This window comes from Nanorana parkeri, unplaced genomic scaffold (assembly GCF_000935625.1).
Source record: "Nanorana parkeri isolate BGI_ZX_2015 unplaced genomic scaffold, ASM93562v1 scaffold379, whole genome shotgun sequence".
NCBI classification, from domain to species: Eukaryota; Metazoa; Chordata; class Amphibia; order Anura; family Dicroglossidae; genus Nanorana; species Nanorana parkeri.
Genome location: NW_017306647.1, coordinates 1193938 through 1208487, shown reverse-complemented (window position 1 = coordinate 1208487; position 14550 = coordinate 1193938). Strand labels below are relative to the sequence as shown.

The following is a 14550-nucleotide window of genomic DNA, read 5'->3' as shown; positions in this document are numbered from 1 at the left end:
GTACAGACCCGGGAACTCAGCACAGGGATGGTGGGGGCCCCTCATAATGGGCACAGCAGGGGTACAGACCCAGGAACTCAGCACTGGGATGGTGGGGGCCCCTCATAATGGGCACAGCAGGGGTACAGACCCGGGAACTCAGCACAGGGATGGTGGGGGCCCCTCATAATGGGCACAGCAGGGGTACAGACCCAGGAACTGAGCACTGGGATGGTGAAAACCCCTTATGATGGGCACAGCAGGTGTGGGGGGGGGGTTTAACTGTCCAGCATCCACCAAACATTAAAATGATACGGACCCATTAGAGATGACTGTGAACATCCTGTACTTGTATTTCCAACATATGGACACAATCTCTCACGAGGAACGTTTTTAGCGAGCTGCGGCACGGCCGGAAAGTCTTCTTTTTATGGATGAATTCTGAATATGGCGTGCGACGGGCTGACAGCCGTGGTTACAGGGAATCTGGCATCCTATCTGGGCGCTGAGCCACAAACTGTTTGCAAACCACGATTAGCCGCGCGCCAAAAACCCAGACAACGTCTCCAAACTCCGCAAAGCGGGGGCTCTTCCTGGCAGTGTGTGGTGCCAGTCTTCTGCTAGACGGGTCCGGCGGGAGGGGCCCTACTGGAGAACGTGTCTATACTGCGCTCCGGGCAAAAGAGTTCCGGGGGAATTAGAGAGAACCGCAACGGACGGGAAAAAAAAGACAGTAAAAACTTTGCAGAGGTGATCTGAAGGCGATCGTCTAATGGCTGTGGTGACGTTAAACGATAATTCAACAAACATCAAGTCAAGGTCTTCCTTTGTGTTGCCGGAACGAACGCCCAGGCACGTGTGCGTAGGTTGCCGACGTTTGCTTTATGCAGTCTCTGTATGCTGTAGCATTAACAGTACCCTTCACTGGAAACACCCAATCTCAGATGTATGGAGGAGAGATCGCATACATTGCCCATATGGGGTATCATTATGTCTTCACAGCTTCTTGAAGCATAGGTTGTCACCTTGCAGATATGCTGCCATTGTCCATGGGGTTCTACAATGCTGGTCACAAACCACCCAGCCGGCAATGTACATGACCATATCAAGGAGATCCTGCCATAGAGCAAAATAACAACCTCACAATGGAGCAGACATCTTCTGATTGGCTCTTGAGCACTGCTTTGCCATTCAGATTCCATTGCCCTGGAACCAGTATGGGGCCCGAGAGCCATTGAATGACACCTGAGGCTCCTCACGCAGGAATATTGACTGTGACACATCTACTTTAAAGTGGAACTGTACTCAAAAAGTGAAGATTTGCTGTGTTACAGGAAACTTGAAATGTTGCTTGTGTCTAGGCTGTACCCTGAAAAATAGCAGAGCGCCTCCTGATATGTGAGGGTGCCTAGGCGCTCCTGTCCTGTGCAGTTATCACGTACCTGGCTGGAGACTCAGCTGAGAAGGGGGAGGCCCGTGCACCTCTCGTCCCACACCTCTGGAAGTAGTGACAGTGGATGTAAGGACAGAGTGGAACACAGGTGCCGGTACTGGTGGCTGGCTGGTTCTTGAGGAGGCGCCTGAGTGCGTTGGACCAGCTGGTGAATCGGCAGGACCGGGTTGACACCGGGACCTCTTAAAACCTGAGAAAGCAACAGGAATGAGGCCAATGGAGCACTGGCTGGATGTCAATGCTCAGGGTACTGATGGAGCGATCCACCAAATGGCCTTGGTCATGGCTTCTTGACTGTTTATGTAGGATAGTGTGCACGCTAATGAACGTGCACCTGTACGCTAACAGGCTCGCTTCCATACGCTCACGTGCGTGCGCTATTCCCATACGTGTGCGGTTTCCAGGAACTTTCAGCAATGGATTGCATGCTTGTGTGCGTGCAGGTTTTTGGGCAGGAGTCAATCTGCAGGTAAGTCTCTTACAGCAGTGCAAGATCTAAGGCACTGCTGCCTCTGACTGCTATGTTTTTGACATTTGGAGTGAGATTTGGTGATGTCACTACCGTGCTGCTCACTGTTCTCCTTGCCGGAGGCTATGTCATGGGGAAGCAAAGCCCTGCCCCTACCAAGATGGCCGCCTCCACACAGAGGCACAATGCAGAACAAGGTGTTGGAAGTCAAGAAATGGAGAAAGATCAGCTGCAGGAAGACAAGGAGGCATCCTGATGACCAGTCCTTTGCCCCCTGCTTGCCTTTTATTGGGCTCAGCTTCCAGAATTCAGCTCCGCTTTAAGGAGAACCTGCAATGAAGAGGAACAGAGACTGATTCCGTTGACCGGGAACTCAGCACAGAGATGGAGATAGAGTCTCCAAGAGATAGAAGAAACTGTCTGGGGGGGTTAATGCTGCAAAACCCATCAGTCACAGAAATTTCAGGATTGAGTGGAGTGGCCCTTTAGGATGGCGCCATCTTCCCTTGCTTCCTTCCTAGGAAGGACCCTCATGGTTGTCATTACTCAGAAATGAGGAGTCAACAAAATGTCCTTTCTTTGCCGTTGTTGTCACTGTGTAGCAGGAGGAGGGGACGTGCCGGTCAGGTGACTCCTGGGTGAGTTTGGTTTACTGTGTCAGTCCGCTGCCTATCAGTGCCTTGTCACGCAGCTGTGCCGGGGTCAGGCAGGGGACCGATGCCACTCTCATCCCTTAATCCCAGATTCTTCTGCCTGCTTTGCAGACATTAAACCCACAGCAGGTATTACCCAAAAATCCCTGGCGGACACACGCTAAATCCACTAAGCCTGTTAGCGACACAGATCCTACGGCGTTCGGGCCGGACCGCGCAAGGAAGGAGCAGAGTCCTCCAGCAGAGCAGAGTATGTCAGGAGAGGAGAGTTATAGAGGAAGGAGCAGAGCCCTCCAGCAGAGGAGAGTATATCAGGAGAGGAGAGTTGTAGAGGAAGGAGCAGAGTCCTCCAGCAGAGCAGAGTATGTCAGGAGAGGAGAGTTATAGAGGAAGGAGCAGAGCCCTCCAGCAGAGGAGAGTATATCAGGAGAGGAGAGTTGTAGAGGAAGGAGCAGAGTCCTCCAGCAGAGCAGAGTATGTCAGGAGAGGAGAGTTATAGAGGAAGGAGCAGAGCCCTCCAGCAGAGGAGAGTATATCAGGAGAGGAGAGTTGTAGAGGAAGGAGCAGAGTCCTCCAGCAGAGCAGAGTATGTCAGGAGAGGAGAGTTATAGAGGAAGGAGCAGAGCCCTCCAGCAGAGGAGAGTATATCAGGAGAGGAGAGTTGTAGAGGAAGGAGCAGAGTCCTCCAGCAGAGCAGAGTATGTCAGGAGAGGAGAGTTATAGAGGAAGGAGCAGAGCCCTCCAGCAGAGGAGAGTATATCAGGAGAGGAGAGTTGTAGAGGAAGGAGCAGAGTCCTCCAGCAGAGCAGAGTATGTCAGGAGAGGAGAGTTATAGAGGAAGGAGCAGAGCCCTCCAGCAGAGGAGAGTATATCAGGAGAGGAGAGTTGTAGAGGAAGGAGCAGAGTCCTCCAGCAGAGCAGAGTATGTCAGGAGAGGAGAGTTATAGAGGAAGGAGCAGAGCCCTCCAGCAGAGGAGAGTATATCAGGAGAGGAGAGTTGTAGAGGAAGGAGCAGAGTCCTCCAGCAGAGCAGAGTATGTCAGGAGAGGAGAGTTATAGAGGAAGGAGCAGAGCCCTCCAGCAGAGGAGAGTATATCAGGAGAGGAGAGTTGTAGAGGAAGGAGCAGAGTCCTCCAGCAGAGCAGAGTATGTCAGGAGAGGAGAGTTATAGAGGAAGGAGCAGAGCCCTCCAGCAGAGGAGAGTATATCAGGAGAGGAGAGTTGTAGAGGAAGGAGCAGAGTCCTCCAGCAGAGCAGAGTATGTCAGGAGAGGAGAGTTATAGAGGAAGGAGCAGAGCCCTCCAGCAGAGGAGAGTATATCAGGAGAGGAGAGTTGTAGAGGAAGGAGCAGAGTCCTCCAGCAGAGCAGAGTATGTCAGGAGAGGAGAGTTATAGAGGAAGGAGCAGAGCCCTCCAGCAGAGGAGAGTATATCAGGAGAGGAGAGTTGTAGAGGAAGGAGCAGAGTCCTCCAGCAGAGCAGAGTATGTCAGGAGAGGAGAGTTATAGAGGAAGGAGCAGAGCCCTCCAGCAGAGGAGAGTATATCAGGAGAGGAGAGTTGTAGAGGAAGGAGCAGAGTCCTCCAGCAGAGCAGAGTATGTCAGGAGAGGAGAGTTATAGAGGAAGGAGCAGAGCCCTCCAGCAGAGGAGAGTATATCAGGAGAGGAGAGTTGTAGAGGAAGGAGCAGAGTCCTCCAGCAGAGCAGAGTATGTCAGGAGAGGAGAGTTATAGAGGAAGGAGCAGAGCCCTCCAGCAGAGGAGAGTATATCAGGAGAGGAGAGTTGTAGAGGAAGGAGCAGAGTCCTCCAGCAGAGCAGAGTATGTCAGGAGAGGAGAGTTATAGAGGAAGGAGCAGAGCCCTCCAGCAGAGGAGAGTATATCAGGAGAGGAGAGTTGTAGAGGAAGGAGCAGAGTCCTCCAGCAGAGCAGAGTATGTCAGGAGAGGAGAGTTATAGAGGAAGGAGCAGAGCCCTCCAGCAGAGGAGAGTATATCAGGAGAGGAGAGTTGTAGAGGAAGGAGCAGAGTCCTCCAGCAGAGCAGAGTATGTCAGGAGAGGAGAGTTATAGAGGAAGGAGCAGAGCCCTCCAGCAGAGGAGAGTATATCAGGAGAGGAGAGTTGTAGAGGAAGGAGCAGAGTCCTCCAGCAGAGCAGAGTATGTCAGGAGAGGAGAGTTATAGAGGAAGGAGCAGAGCCCTCCAGCAGAGGAGAGTATATCAGGAGAGGAGAGTTGTAGAGGAAGGAGCAGAGTCCTCCAGCAGAGCAGAGTATGTCAGGAGAGGAGAGTTATAGAGGAAGGAGCAGAGCCCTCCAGCAGAGGAGAGTATATCAGGAGAGGAGAGTTGTAGAGGAAGGAGCAGAGTCCTCCAGCAGAGCAGAGTATGTCAGGAGAGGAGAGTTATAGAGGAAGGAGCAGAGCCCTCCAGCAGAGGAGAGTATATCAGGAGAGGAGAGTTGTAGAGGAAGGAGCAGAGTCCTCCAGCAGAGCAGAGTATGTCAGGAGAGGAGAGTTATAGAGGAAGGAGCAGAGCCCTCCAGCAGAGGAGAGTATATCAGGAGAGGAGAGTTGTAGAGGAAGGAGCAGAGTCCTCCAGCAGAGCAGAGTATGTCAGGAGAGGAGAGTTATAGAGGAAGGAGCAGAGCCCTCCAGCAGAGGAGAGTATATCAGGAGAGGAGAGTTGTAGAGGAAGGAGCAGAGTCCTCCAGCAGAGCAGAGTATGTCAGGAGAGGAGAGTTATAGAGGAAGGAGCAGAGCCCTCCAGCAGAGGAGAGTATATCAGGAGAGGAGAGTTGTAGAGGAAGGAGCAGAGTCCTCCAGCAGAGCAGAGTATGTCAGGAGAGGAGAGTTATAGAGGAAGGAGCAGAGCCCTCCAGCAGAGGAGAGTATATCAGGAGAGGAGAGTTGTAGAGGAAGGAGCAGAGTCCTCCAGCAGAGCAGAGTATGTCAGGAGAGGAGAGTTATAGAGGAAGGAGCAGAGCCCTCCAGCAGAGGAGAGTATATCAGGAGAGGAGAGTTGTAGAGGAAGGAGCAGAGTCCTCCAGCAGAGCAGAGTATGTCAGGAGAGGAGAGTTATAGAGGAAGGAGCAGAGCCCTCCAGCAGAGGAGAGTATATCAGGAGAGGAGAGTTGTAGAGGAAGGAGCAGAGTCCTCCAGCAGAGCAGAGTATGTCAGGAGAGGAGAGTTATAGAGGAAGGAGCAGAGCCCTCCAGCAGAGGAGAGTATATCAGGAGAGGAGAGTTGTAGAGGAAGGAGCAGAGTCCTCCAGCAGAGCAGAGTATGTCAGGAGAGGAGAGTTATAGAGGAAGGAGCAGAGCCCTCCAGCAGAGGAGAGTATATCAGGAGAGGAGAGTTGTAGAGGAAGGAGCAGAGTCCTCCAGCAGAGCAGAGTATGTCAGGAGAGGAGAGTTATAGAGGAAGGAGCAGAGCCCTCCAGCAGAGGAGAGTATATCAGGAGAGGAGAGTTGTAGAGGAAGGAGCAGAGTCCTCCAGCAGAGCAGAGTATGTCAGGAGAGGAGAGTTATAGAGGAAGGAGCAGAGCCCTCCAGCAGAGGAGAGTATATCAGGAGAGGAGAGTTGTAGAGGAAGGAGCAGAGTCCTCCAGCAGAGCAGAGTATGTCAGGAGAGGAGAGTTATAGAGGAAGGAGCAGAGCCCTCCAGCAGAGGAGAGTATATCAGGAGAGGAGAGTTGTAGAGGAAGGAGCAGAGTCCTCCAGCAGAGCAGAGTATGTCAGGAGAGGAGAGTTATAGAGGAAGGAGCAGAGCCCTCCAGCAGAGGAGAGTATATCAGGAGAGGAGAGTTGTAGAGGAAGGAGCAGAGTCCTCCAGCAGAGCAGAGTATGTCAGGAGAGGAGAGTTATAGAGGAAGGAGCAGAGCCCTCCAGCAGAGGAGAGTATATCAGGAGAGGAGAGTTGTAGAGGAAGGAGCAGAGTCCTCCAGCAGAGCAGAGTATGTCAGGAGAGGAGAGTTATAGAGGAAGGAGCAGAGCCCTCCAGCAGAGGAGAGTATATCAGGAGAGGAGAGTTGTAGAGGAAGGAGCAGAGTCCTCCAGCAGAGCAGAGTATGTCAGGAGAGGAGAGTTATAGAGGAAGGAGCAGAGCCCTCCAGCAGAGGAGAGTATATCAGGAGAGGAGAGTTGTAGAGGAAGGAGCAGAGTCCTCCAGCAGAGCAGAGTATATCAGGAGAGGAGAGTTACATAGAGGAAGGAGCAGAGCCCTCCAGCAGAGGAGAGTATATCAGGAGAGGAGAGTTATAGAGGAAGGAGCAGAGTCCTCCAGCAGAGCAGAGGATATCAGGAGAGGAGAGTTGTAGAGGAAGGAGCAGAGTCCTCCAGCAGAGCAGAGGATATCAGGAGAGGAGAGTTGTAGAGGAAGGAGCAGAGTCCTCCAGCAGAGCAGAGGATATCAGGAGAGGAGAGTTGTAGAGGAAGGAGCAGAGTCCTCCAGCAGAGCAGAGGATATCAGGAGAGGAGAGTTGTAGAGGAAGGAGCAGAGTCCTCCAGCAGAGCAGAGGATATCAGGAGAGGAGAGTTGTAGAGGAAGGAGCAGAGTCCTCCAGCAGAGCAGAGGATATCAGGAGAGGAGAGTTGTAGAGGAAGGAGCAGAGTCCTCCAGCAGAGCAGAGGATATCAGGAGAGGAGAGTTGTAGAGGAAGGAGCAGAGTCCTCCAGCAGAGCAGAGGATATCAGGAGAGGAGAGTTGTAGAGGAAGGAGCAGAGTCCTCCAGCAGAGCAGAGGATATCAGGAGAGGAGAGTTGTAGAGGAAGGAGCAGAGTCCTCCAGCAGAGCAGAGGATATCAGGAGAGGAGAGTTGTAGAGGAAGGAGCAGAGTCCTCCAGCAGAGCAGAGGATATCAGGAGAGGAGAGTTGTAGAGGAAGGAGCAGAGTCCTCCAGCAGAGCAGAGGATATCAGGAGAGGAGAGTTGTAGAGGAAGGAGCAGAGTCCTCCAGCAGAGCAGAGGATATCAGGAGAGGAGAGTTGTAGAGGAAGGAGCAGAGTCCTCCAGCAGAGCAGAGGATATCAGGAGAGGAGAGTTGTAGAGGAAGGAGCAGAGTCCTCCAGCAGGGCAGAGTATCTCAGGAGAGGAGAGTTATAGAGGAAGGAGCAGAGACCTCCAGCAGAGTATTTCTGCCGAGGAAAGATAGGGGATAGTCATAATCGGCTCCCCGATGTTGGAGGGTTATGACACGGTGACTCCAACCAAATATCAACTGCAGACATTTAACTTTCAGTTTCTCTTTTTCAGGGACTGAAGCCAATGGATTTCAATGGCCTGGCCGACCCCTATGTGAAGATTCACCTTCTTCCCGGAGCCTGCAAGGTACAGAAGATGTCGTATTCCCTCTCTGTCTAATGTGATTCCCTCGCATCTGTCCCCGAGTAGAACCTTCCAGCCACCTCCCCACATGCCATGTAGGACTCCTCCTTCTTCTCCAACCCCCATGGAACTCCTCCTCCATGTTTAGACAGCATGCCCAATGTGGGAATTGACCTCCCTGCGTTAAATGCACATGTTCCCTCCCACAAACCAAACCCCAAGACCCTCCTAGGAGGTCCAATCATGGACAGTCATGAATTCTCCCTATACTTTCCTCTGATAGGCCTGTAAAGGGGACCTGTCACCTATTGACAACTCAGCCATATCATAACAATCAATGCTCAGACTGGTTGACTCATGGCTTGCAGATATTGGGCTGTGAATAGCTTTGTTACATTTCCAATGACAGTATATGGGCAAAGAATGTGACTATCTGGCCATCACATCTTTACGGGCTTGTTGGACATCCCATTCCACGACCATGGGTGGCATTGATGGCGTTGCCCCCCACTTTGTGGCTATACCAGCCTGCACTATCCTAGGAAGGCTTTTCACAATATTTTGGAGGGTGCCTGGGAATTTTTGGCCATTTAGTCAAAAACCATTTGTTAGGTTGAGTTGGACGAGAAGACCTGACTCAAAATTGTCGTTCCAAGTGATACTGAAGGTATTCAGTAGGGTTGAGGCCAGGCTCTGTGTGGGATTTTGTGTCCCATTGTGAGGTCAGGTGCTGATGTTGGATGAGAAGACCTGACTCACAATCGGCATTCCAATTCATCCCAAAGGTGTTCACTAGGGTTGAGGTCAGGGCTCTGTGGAGGACACTCAAGTTCTTCCACACCAAAGTGGTTACACCATGTCTTTGTACACCTTAAATCAATAATTCCTATGGATCCCCTGTGTTCCATAAGGTGTTCCATAGGGTTGAGATCAGGGCTCTGGTGTGGAGGAACTTGAGTGGCCTTCACAAACTGGTCACACCATATCTTTATGGAGCTGTCTCTGTACAGAGGGGACAGTCATGGTGGAACAGAAAAGGGTCTTCACCAAACTGTGACCACAAGGATGGGAGAGCACAGCAGTCTACAATGTCTTTGTATGTTTTAGCATTAACATCACCCTCCATTGGAAATGCCTCAACTCAATCATTTGGAGAGGGGGGGTCCACATACTTTCGAGCCATACAGTCTACAAATCAAAACTACCGAACATTTCCAAAATCTTTTTATCTTGGTATCCTTGAATATAAAGCAGCGAGTCTTCACACGAGCCATCGGATCCAACTGAAGGATGGCAGGTGCGGTTCTGTAATGATGCCACCTCTCTCTGTGCCCAAAGGCTCATTATACGACGACTTCCAAGGCCGCGCGTGTGATCCGTACCTCTGGCCCGCTGTGACATATGCCTGGCTGTGTGCCAGGCAGGATACATGGCCAGAACGCCCGGGGTACAGACGGGGGAAAAAAATCAATCGCGGGTCTAGCTTCAAAGGCCGCTATTAATAAATCACATTTACAGAAATTGCCTTTGGTTTTTAGAGGGTAAATATGAAAAAATTTTCAGGGTTATTAAAAATAAATTAAAAAAAGATCAGATATAGGAGCAGCGCCGTGCTTGGATTCAATCGCGCCAGAAGCGGCGGGAGAACAAGTGGAAGGTGATTATAGGCAGCCGGGGAAGCGGCTAATTATGGGAATCTGTTGCTTTGCCCAGCAACAGGTTCTTCTACTGCTTGTAAAATTCTTTTTCCTCCATTAGTGGCTGATGTCCCGGGTTCCATTGTACGGCTCCTGGAATAAACATTTCCTGTGCCACATCTTTACACTGTATCACGTACCTGGCTGGAGACTCTGCTGAGAAGGGGGCCTAGGAGGGAAGTCAGGTTCAAGCCAAGGTCATACACAGGGAGCCGAATATTGAGGTGCCGAGCCACAGATCAGGAGCAGGGGGTCAGGAAACGTAAGCTGGGGTCATACACAGGAGATCAGAGGTACGGAATCAGGAGGAGGAGGCGGAGTCAAATGGTCACAAGCCGGGTTCATACACAGGAAGTAAGGATACAGCAACAGAGTACAGGGCACACAGGGACTAGCTGAAGACCACTCAGCAACTTGGTCATGGCTTCATGTCTGTTTATATAGGATAGTGTGCAAGCTAATGAGCATGCACCTGTACGCTAACCCGTGCGCTTCCATGCGCTGGAGACTCAGCTGAGAAGGGGGCTGCCCGTGCACCTCTCGTCCCACAACTCTGGAAGTAGTGAGAGAGTGGAGCACAGGTGCCGGTACTGGTGGCTGGACGGTTCTTGAGGAGGCGCTTGAGTCAGTTGGACCAGCTGGTGAATCGGTAGGACCGGGTTGACACCGGGACCTCTTGAAACCAGAGCAGGCAACGGGTGTGAGGCCAACGGAGCAATGGCTGGATGTCAAAATCTTATGAGGCATTGCAAGATTCTCACAGCCACAGGCACGGCCCCCAGAGACAGATGCATCATGGGATTTGTAGTTTCACCACAGCTGGAGGGCCGGAGGTTCCCCACCCCTGTCTTAGACCCTCGGCACAAATGCCATAACAGGACGGTGAAGGTAAGACTAGGAAAATAGATTTTGTTAGAACAAAGCTGTGCCTTGGATTGGGCTTTAAATCGGAATGTACCACGTCTTCATGAACCCCTAATTCGTGGTCCTCTGTTATTCTTTAAATATCCTTCAGCGTGCCCCGAGTGTCTACCCGCCCCTGTGCCAGCTGCTCTTTATCCCTGGCAAAGCTCCACGTGTTTAACTGCTCCACATTGTATACTTAATCCTTTATTCCGATATTTGCTTCCTCGTAATCACCCGCCACTCTCCTAAGAGCGCTCTGCCCCTGTGCACTGCATCAGGACCCAGATGAATGAGGCCCCCTCTGCGCTCGCCTATTAATGCCTTATTTGTGTGCTGATCTAATAAGGGCCGGTCTCCGCAGTTCCATTCCGGGCTCCCCTAGCCGTGCCTCGATCGATGCTAATCATATAATACATCGCTTGGCGCTATCTGTCCGAGACCATGGCGGCCGGGGGTTGAGATAAAAAAAAAAATGGAAGATGGTGCAGCGATTGGCCGGCAGGTCATAGATTTGGAGGAAATAACTGAAAGGAAAAAACAGATACATTTAAAGGAACAGTTACCTCCAAATGAAATCAGAACTATACAGTGAGTGGCCAGATTATTATATACACCGAGTGGCCGGTAATGAAATAAAATGGTAAGAGATCTTTTTTTCAGGAGATCTCACTGTTGAAGCATCAAATAAGCCAAGGGCTGACTCTGCACGCAGGTTCCACATTAAAATATGCCTTTTGGCTGAACTGACCATTAAACTTCTTTTGTACAAGGAGGACGCATTTCATGAAAGCCCAATGTCAATTGCAGGTTCCTGGTGAAGATGTGCATGGCTCTCAGAAGTGTGCACAGAGGAGACACAGAGGCTCAACACTCACCTATGTCAAGGCACATTCACACCACATCCAGACAGGGGCGTCCGAGGCCGGGTGTGCCCCACGGAGCGGAGGCCGGGTGACGTCATCGCGCATGCACGGTCGCCTTGGTGATGGACGCCTGGCAGAGAGAGGAGGGGACCTGGTGGGTGATGGGTGACACCAAAATGACTGCCAGTCATTTTGGTGTCACCCCTCCAGTGGTGGCACTCTGTGGCACAATGGTGACGCCACTGCATCCAGATCATCTCCAGACCAGACCAGATTGCTTCCGGACCCAAAATGCATCCTAATGTATCCCTATGCCATTTCTGGCCCCTGTTCACACCAATGCAGTGCGTTCCAGACCAAAAAATACTGCATGTCTCATTTTGTCTGGTATGGAATGCACTGGAACACACTGGAAACGCATTAAAAACGCATGCAAATGCGCTGGAATGCACCCTAAAGCCCATTGTAAGCTAAAAAAAACAAAAAAAAACAGCTCCAGAACGTGGCAGCGGGAAAACGCAATGCACCCCGTTCCAGATCTGGTCCGGAAAATGGTGTGAACCTGGCCTCAGGGTCCAGTCACACCATCAAGAGTGCATTCCAGTGTGTTCTGGAACGCACTGGAACGCAACCTGGCCAGCTCAGTTTTTTGGGGGGCGAGAGGGGGAGTGGCGGTGCATTGAACTCAATAGCACCGCAGCCACGCCCCCCGCCCGTGGTGCGATTTCCGACCCCCGAACCAGTGGCACATTAGTGCCTGCGTTCCGGCCCAGTGCGATCTGCAAAAAATAGTGTTTGCAGCATTTTGTTTGCAGATCGCACTAGACCGGAACGCAGGCACTAATGTGCTCCCCTCCCACCGGCCCGGTTGCGTTCCAGAGGCCGAACGCACTCCTGATGGTGTGACAGGGCCCTCAAGAAGTCTTCCCACCTGCACAGGAAAAACAATCTTTGACGTTTTTGTTATCTTTGTTACCCTTTTGAAATTCATTTTCCTCTCCATTCTGCCCCGTGAAACGCATGTCATTTTCTTCTCATGACTTGGAGTGATGCTGATCCATTCCTCACCTCTTTCAGGCGAACAAGCTGAAGACGCGCACCGTGCGAAACAATCTGAACCCCACCTGGAACGAAAGCCTGACGTACTGCGGGATCACCTCAGAAGACATGGGAAAGAAGATTCTACGGTGAGCAACCAATCAGGATTCCGGATGACAATTTGTTGCATTTGTAACTCACTATAAGTCAGGGCCGGATTCCCGACAAGGTCACTGAGGCCCGGCGGCCTCGGGGCGGCAGGGAGCAGAGGGGCGGCACAGGTTTGAAGTCTCCCGACTCCTGGAAACATGGAATTCCGGGTGCTGGGTGGTAATTTGTTTTCTACATTTAGCCCTGCTTTGCACAAGGAGGGCAAAATGAGGGGAAGCCACTTGTTTGTCTACAAGTGATCTTGGCAATGTCACTTGTAATTAGACTGCAGGCTGTCCGTATACCCCCCCCCCCCCTCAGGGTTAAAAGTAACCCTGCCGCTCCGTGTATACAGTGAGGGGGGAGAGCTGCACTCGCAGCCTTCCCCTCTCACCTGTCGCAGGAGTTCCAGCGCAGTGCTGCGCTAGAACTCCTGTATTGGAGGTGACAGGGTCAATAAAGAGAACCTGTCACCTCCAAATGCTATCACACAGGGGCTTGTTAGCTCCTGTGTGATAGCAATAAAGTTAAGTGAAAAGAAAAATTGATTAAAAAAAGAATTACATAAACACAAAAATTAAGTGAAAATAATTAAATTACAAAATAAAGTAAAAAAATAAATACATCAAAAGTAAAAAATGATAAGAAAAAAAAAATAAGAAAATATTTATAAATAAAAAATATAAACAAATACAAAAAAGTAAAAGATGACAAGATAAATGAAAAATTAAAAAAGTAAAAAAATAAATGTAAAAAATAAAAAAAAGTGATTAAAAAAGTGTTTTTTTTAAAAAGAAATAAAAAAAATCTATATTTTAGCTTTGTTGCTTTTCTCAGACGCTTCCTTCTGAGCTCTTCAGATGTCATTCTGTCCCCCCAGCAGCAGAAATTCTTCATTCATTTATTTATTTCTGTTCTGGGATACAACACAAAGCAAGTCCCTGGATACTACAGAACCCCAGAAGAGAGAGACGAGTTTTATCCCGGGGGAGCAGAAATAAATGACTGAACTGAATACATAATAGAACACAAGCTGCACACGAGGTGACAACATAGAAGGAGGCTTTCTCTAATCAGACTGCAAAAGTAGAAATTCCCTTTAAACCTCAGAAGGCGGAACCTCCCTTTAAGTCGGGGCCATAGGGTGCCCTGTCATGTCGTCTGCTCTGTTTTCGCAGGATCTCCGTGTGTGACGAAGACAAACTAAGTCATAACGAGTTCATCGGGGAGACGAGAATCCCGCTGCGCAGGTTAAAACCCGGAGAGAGGAAACACTTCAACATCTGTCTGGAGCGTCAGATTCCTGTAAGTGAATGAATATTGGGGCAGGTATATGCTAAATTCTGACAGCCGGTCTTGTGATGAGCGAGGCATCGCTGCCAAACAGGACAGCCGGTGACCGCACTTTTTCTCTGAAGCATGTAGGCAGTTGGGAGTGGTATTTTGGGGCTGATTAGCTGCTGAGAGCGCTGGGGAAATTGTGTATTGTTTGAACTCTTTATATAACCCAGAGGGAATCCTTTGTCACATATTAACTGCTTGTCTGTAAAACAGAGAATGTGAATGTGTGTGTGTGTGTGTGTGTATATATATATATGTGTCTCCAACCTTCCCTCCGTTCCAGCATTGCAGCCTACATTAGAATTTCCAGCATTAAACATTTCTGGGAATTTGGGATACCTGTGACCCCCACCAGGTGCTGTGGTTCCATCTATTGGCCCCTGCATCAATAAAAAAAAACAGTAGTGCTTGGGATACCTGTGACCCCCACCTGCTGCTGCTGTGGTTCCATCCTCTGGTACCTACATCAATAGAGAATCCAGCAGTTTTTGGGATACCCGTGGCCCCCACCAGGTGCTGTGCTTCCAACCTTTGGCCCCCACGTCACTACAGAACCCAGCAGGTTACATCTATTGGCCCCTACATCAATAAAAAAAAACAGGTGCTGTGCTTCCAAACTTTGGCCCCTGCGTCACTACAGATACCAGCAGGGTTTGGGATACCTGTGACCCCTCCCCCCCCCCTTC

General features: G+C 50.5%; 1 protein-coding gene across 1 annotated transcript in view; it reads left to right on the top strand.

Moving 5' to 3' along the window:
* The window catches only part of DOC2A (double C2 domain alpha), a 65892-nt gene that overhangs the window by 25311 nt on the left and 26031 nt on the right, over window positions 1-14550 (top strand). The window contains exons 4-6 of the mRNA XM_018559117.1: window positions 7798-7872; window positions 12413-12522; window positions 13702-13828. Coding sequence (XP_018414619.1) covers window positions 7798-7872; window positions 12413-12522; window positions 13702-13828 — 312 coding nt within the window. The remainder of the gene's footprint in view (window positions 1-7797; window positions 7873-12412; window positions 12523-13701; window positions 13829-14550) is intronic.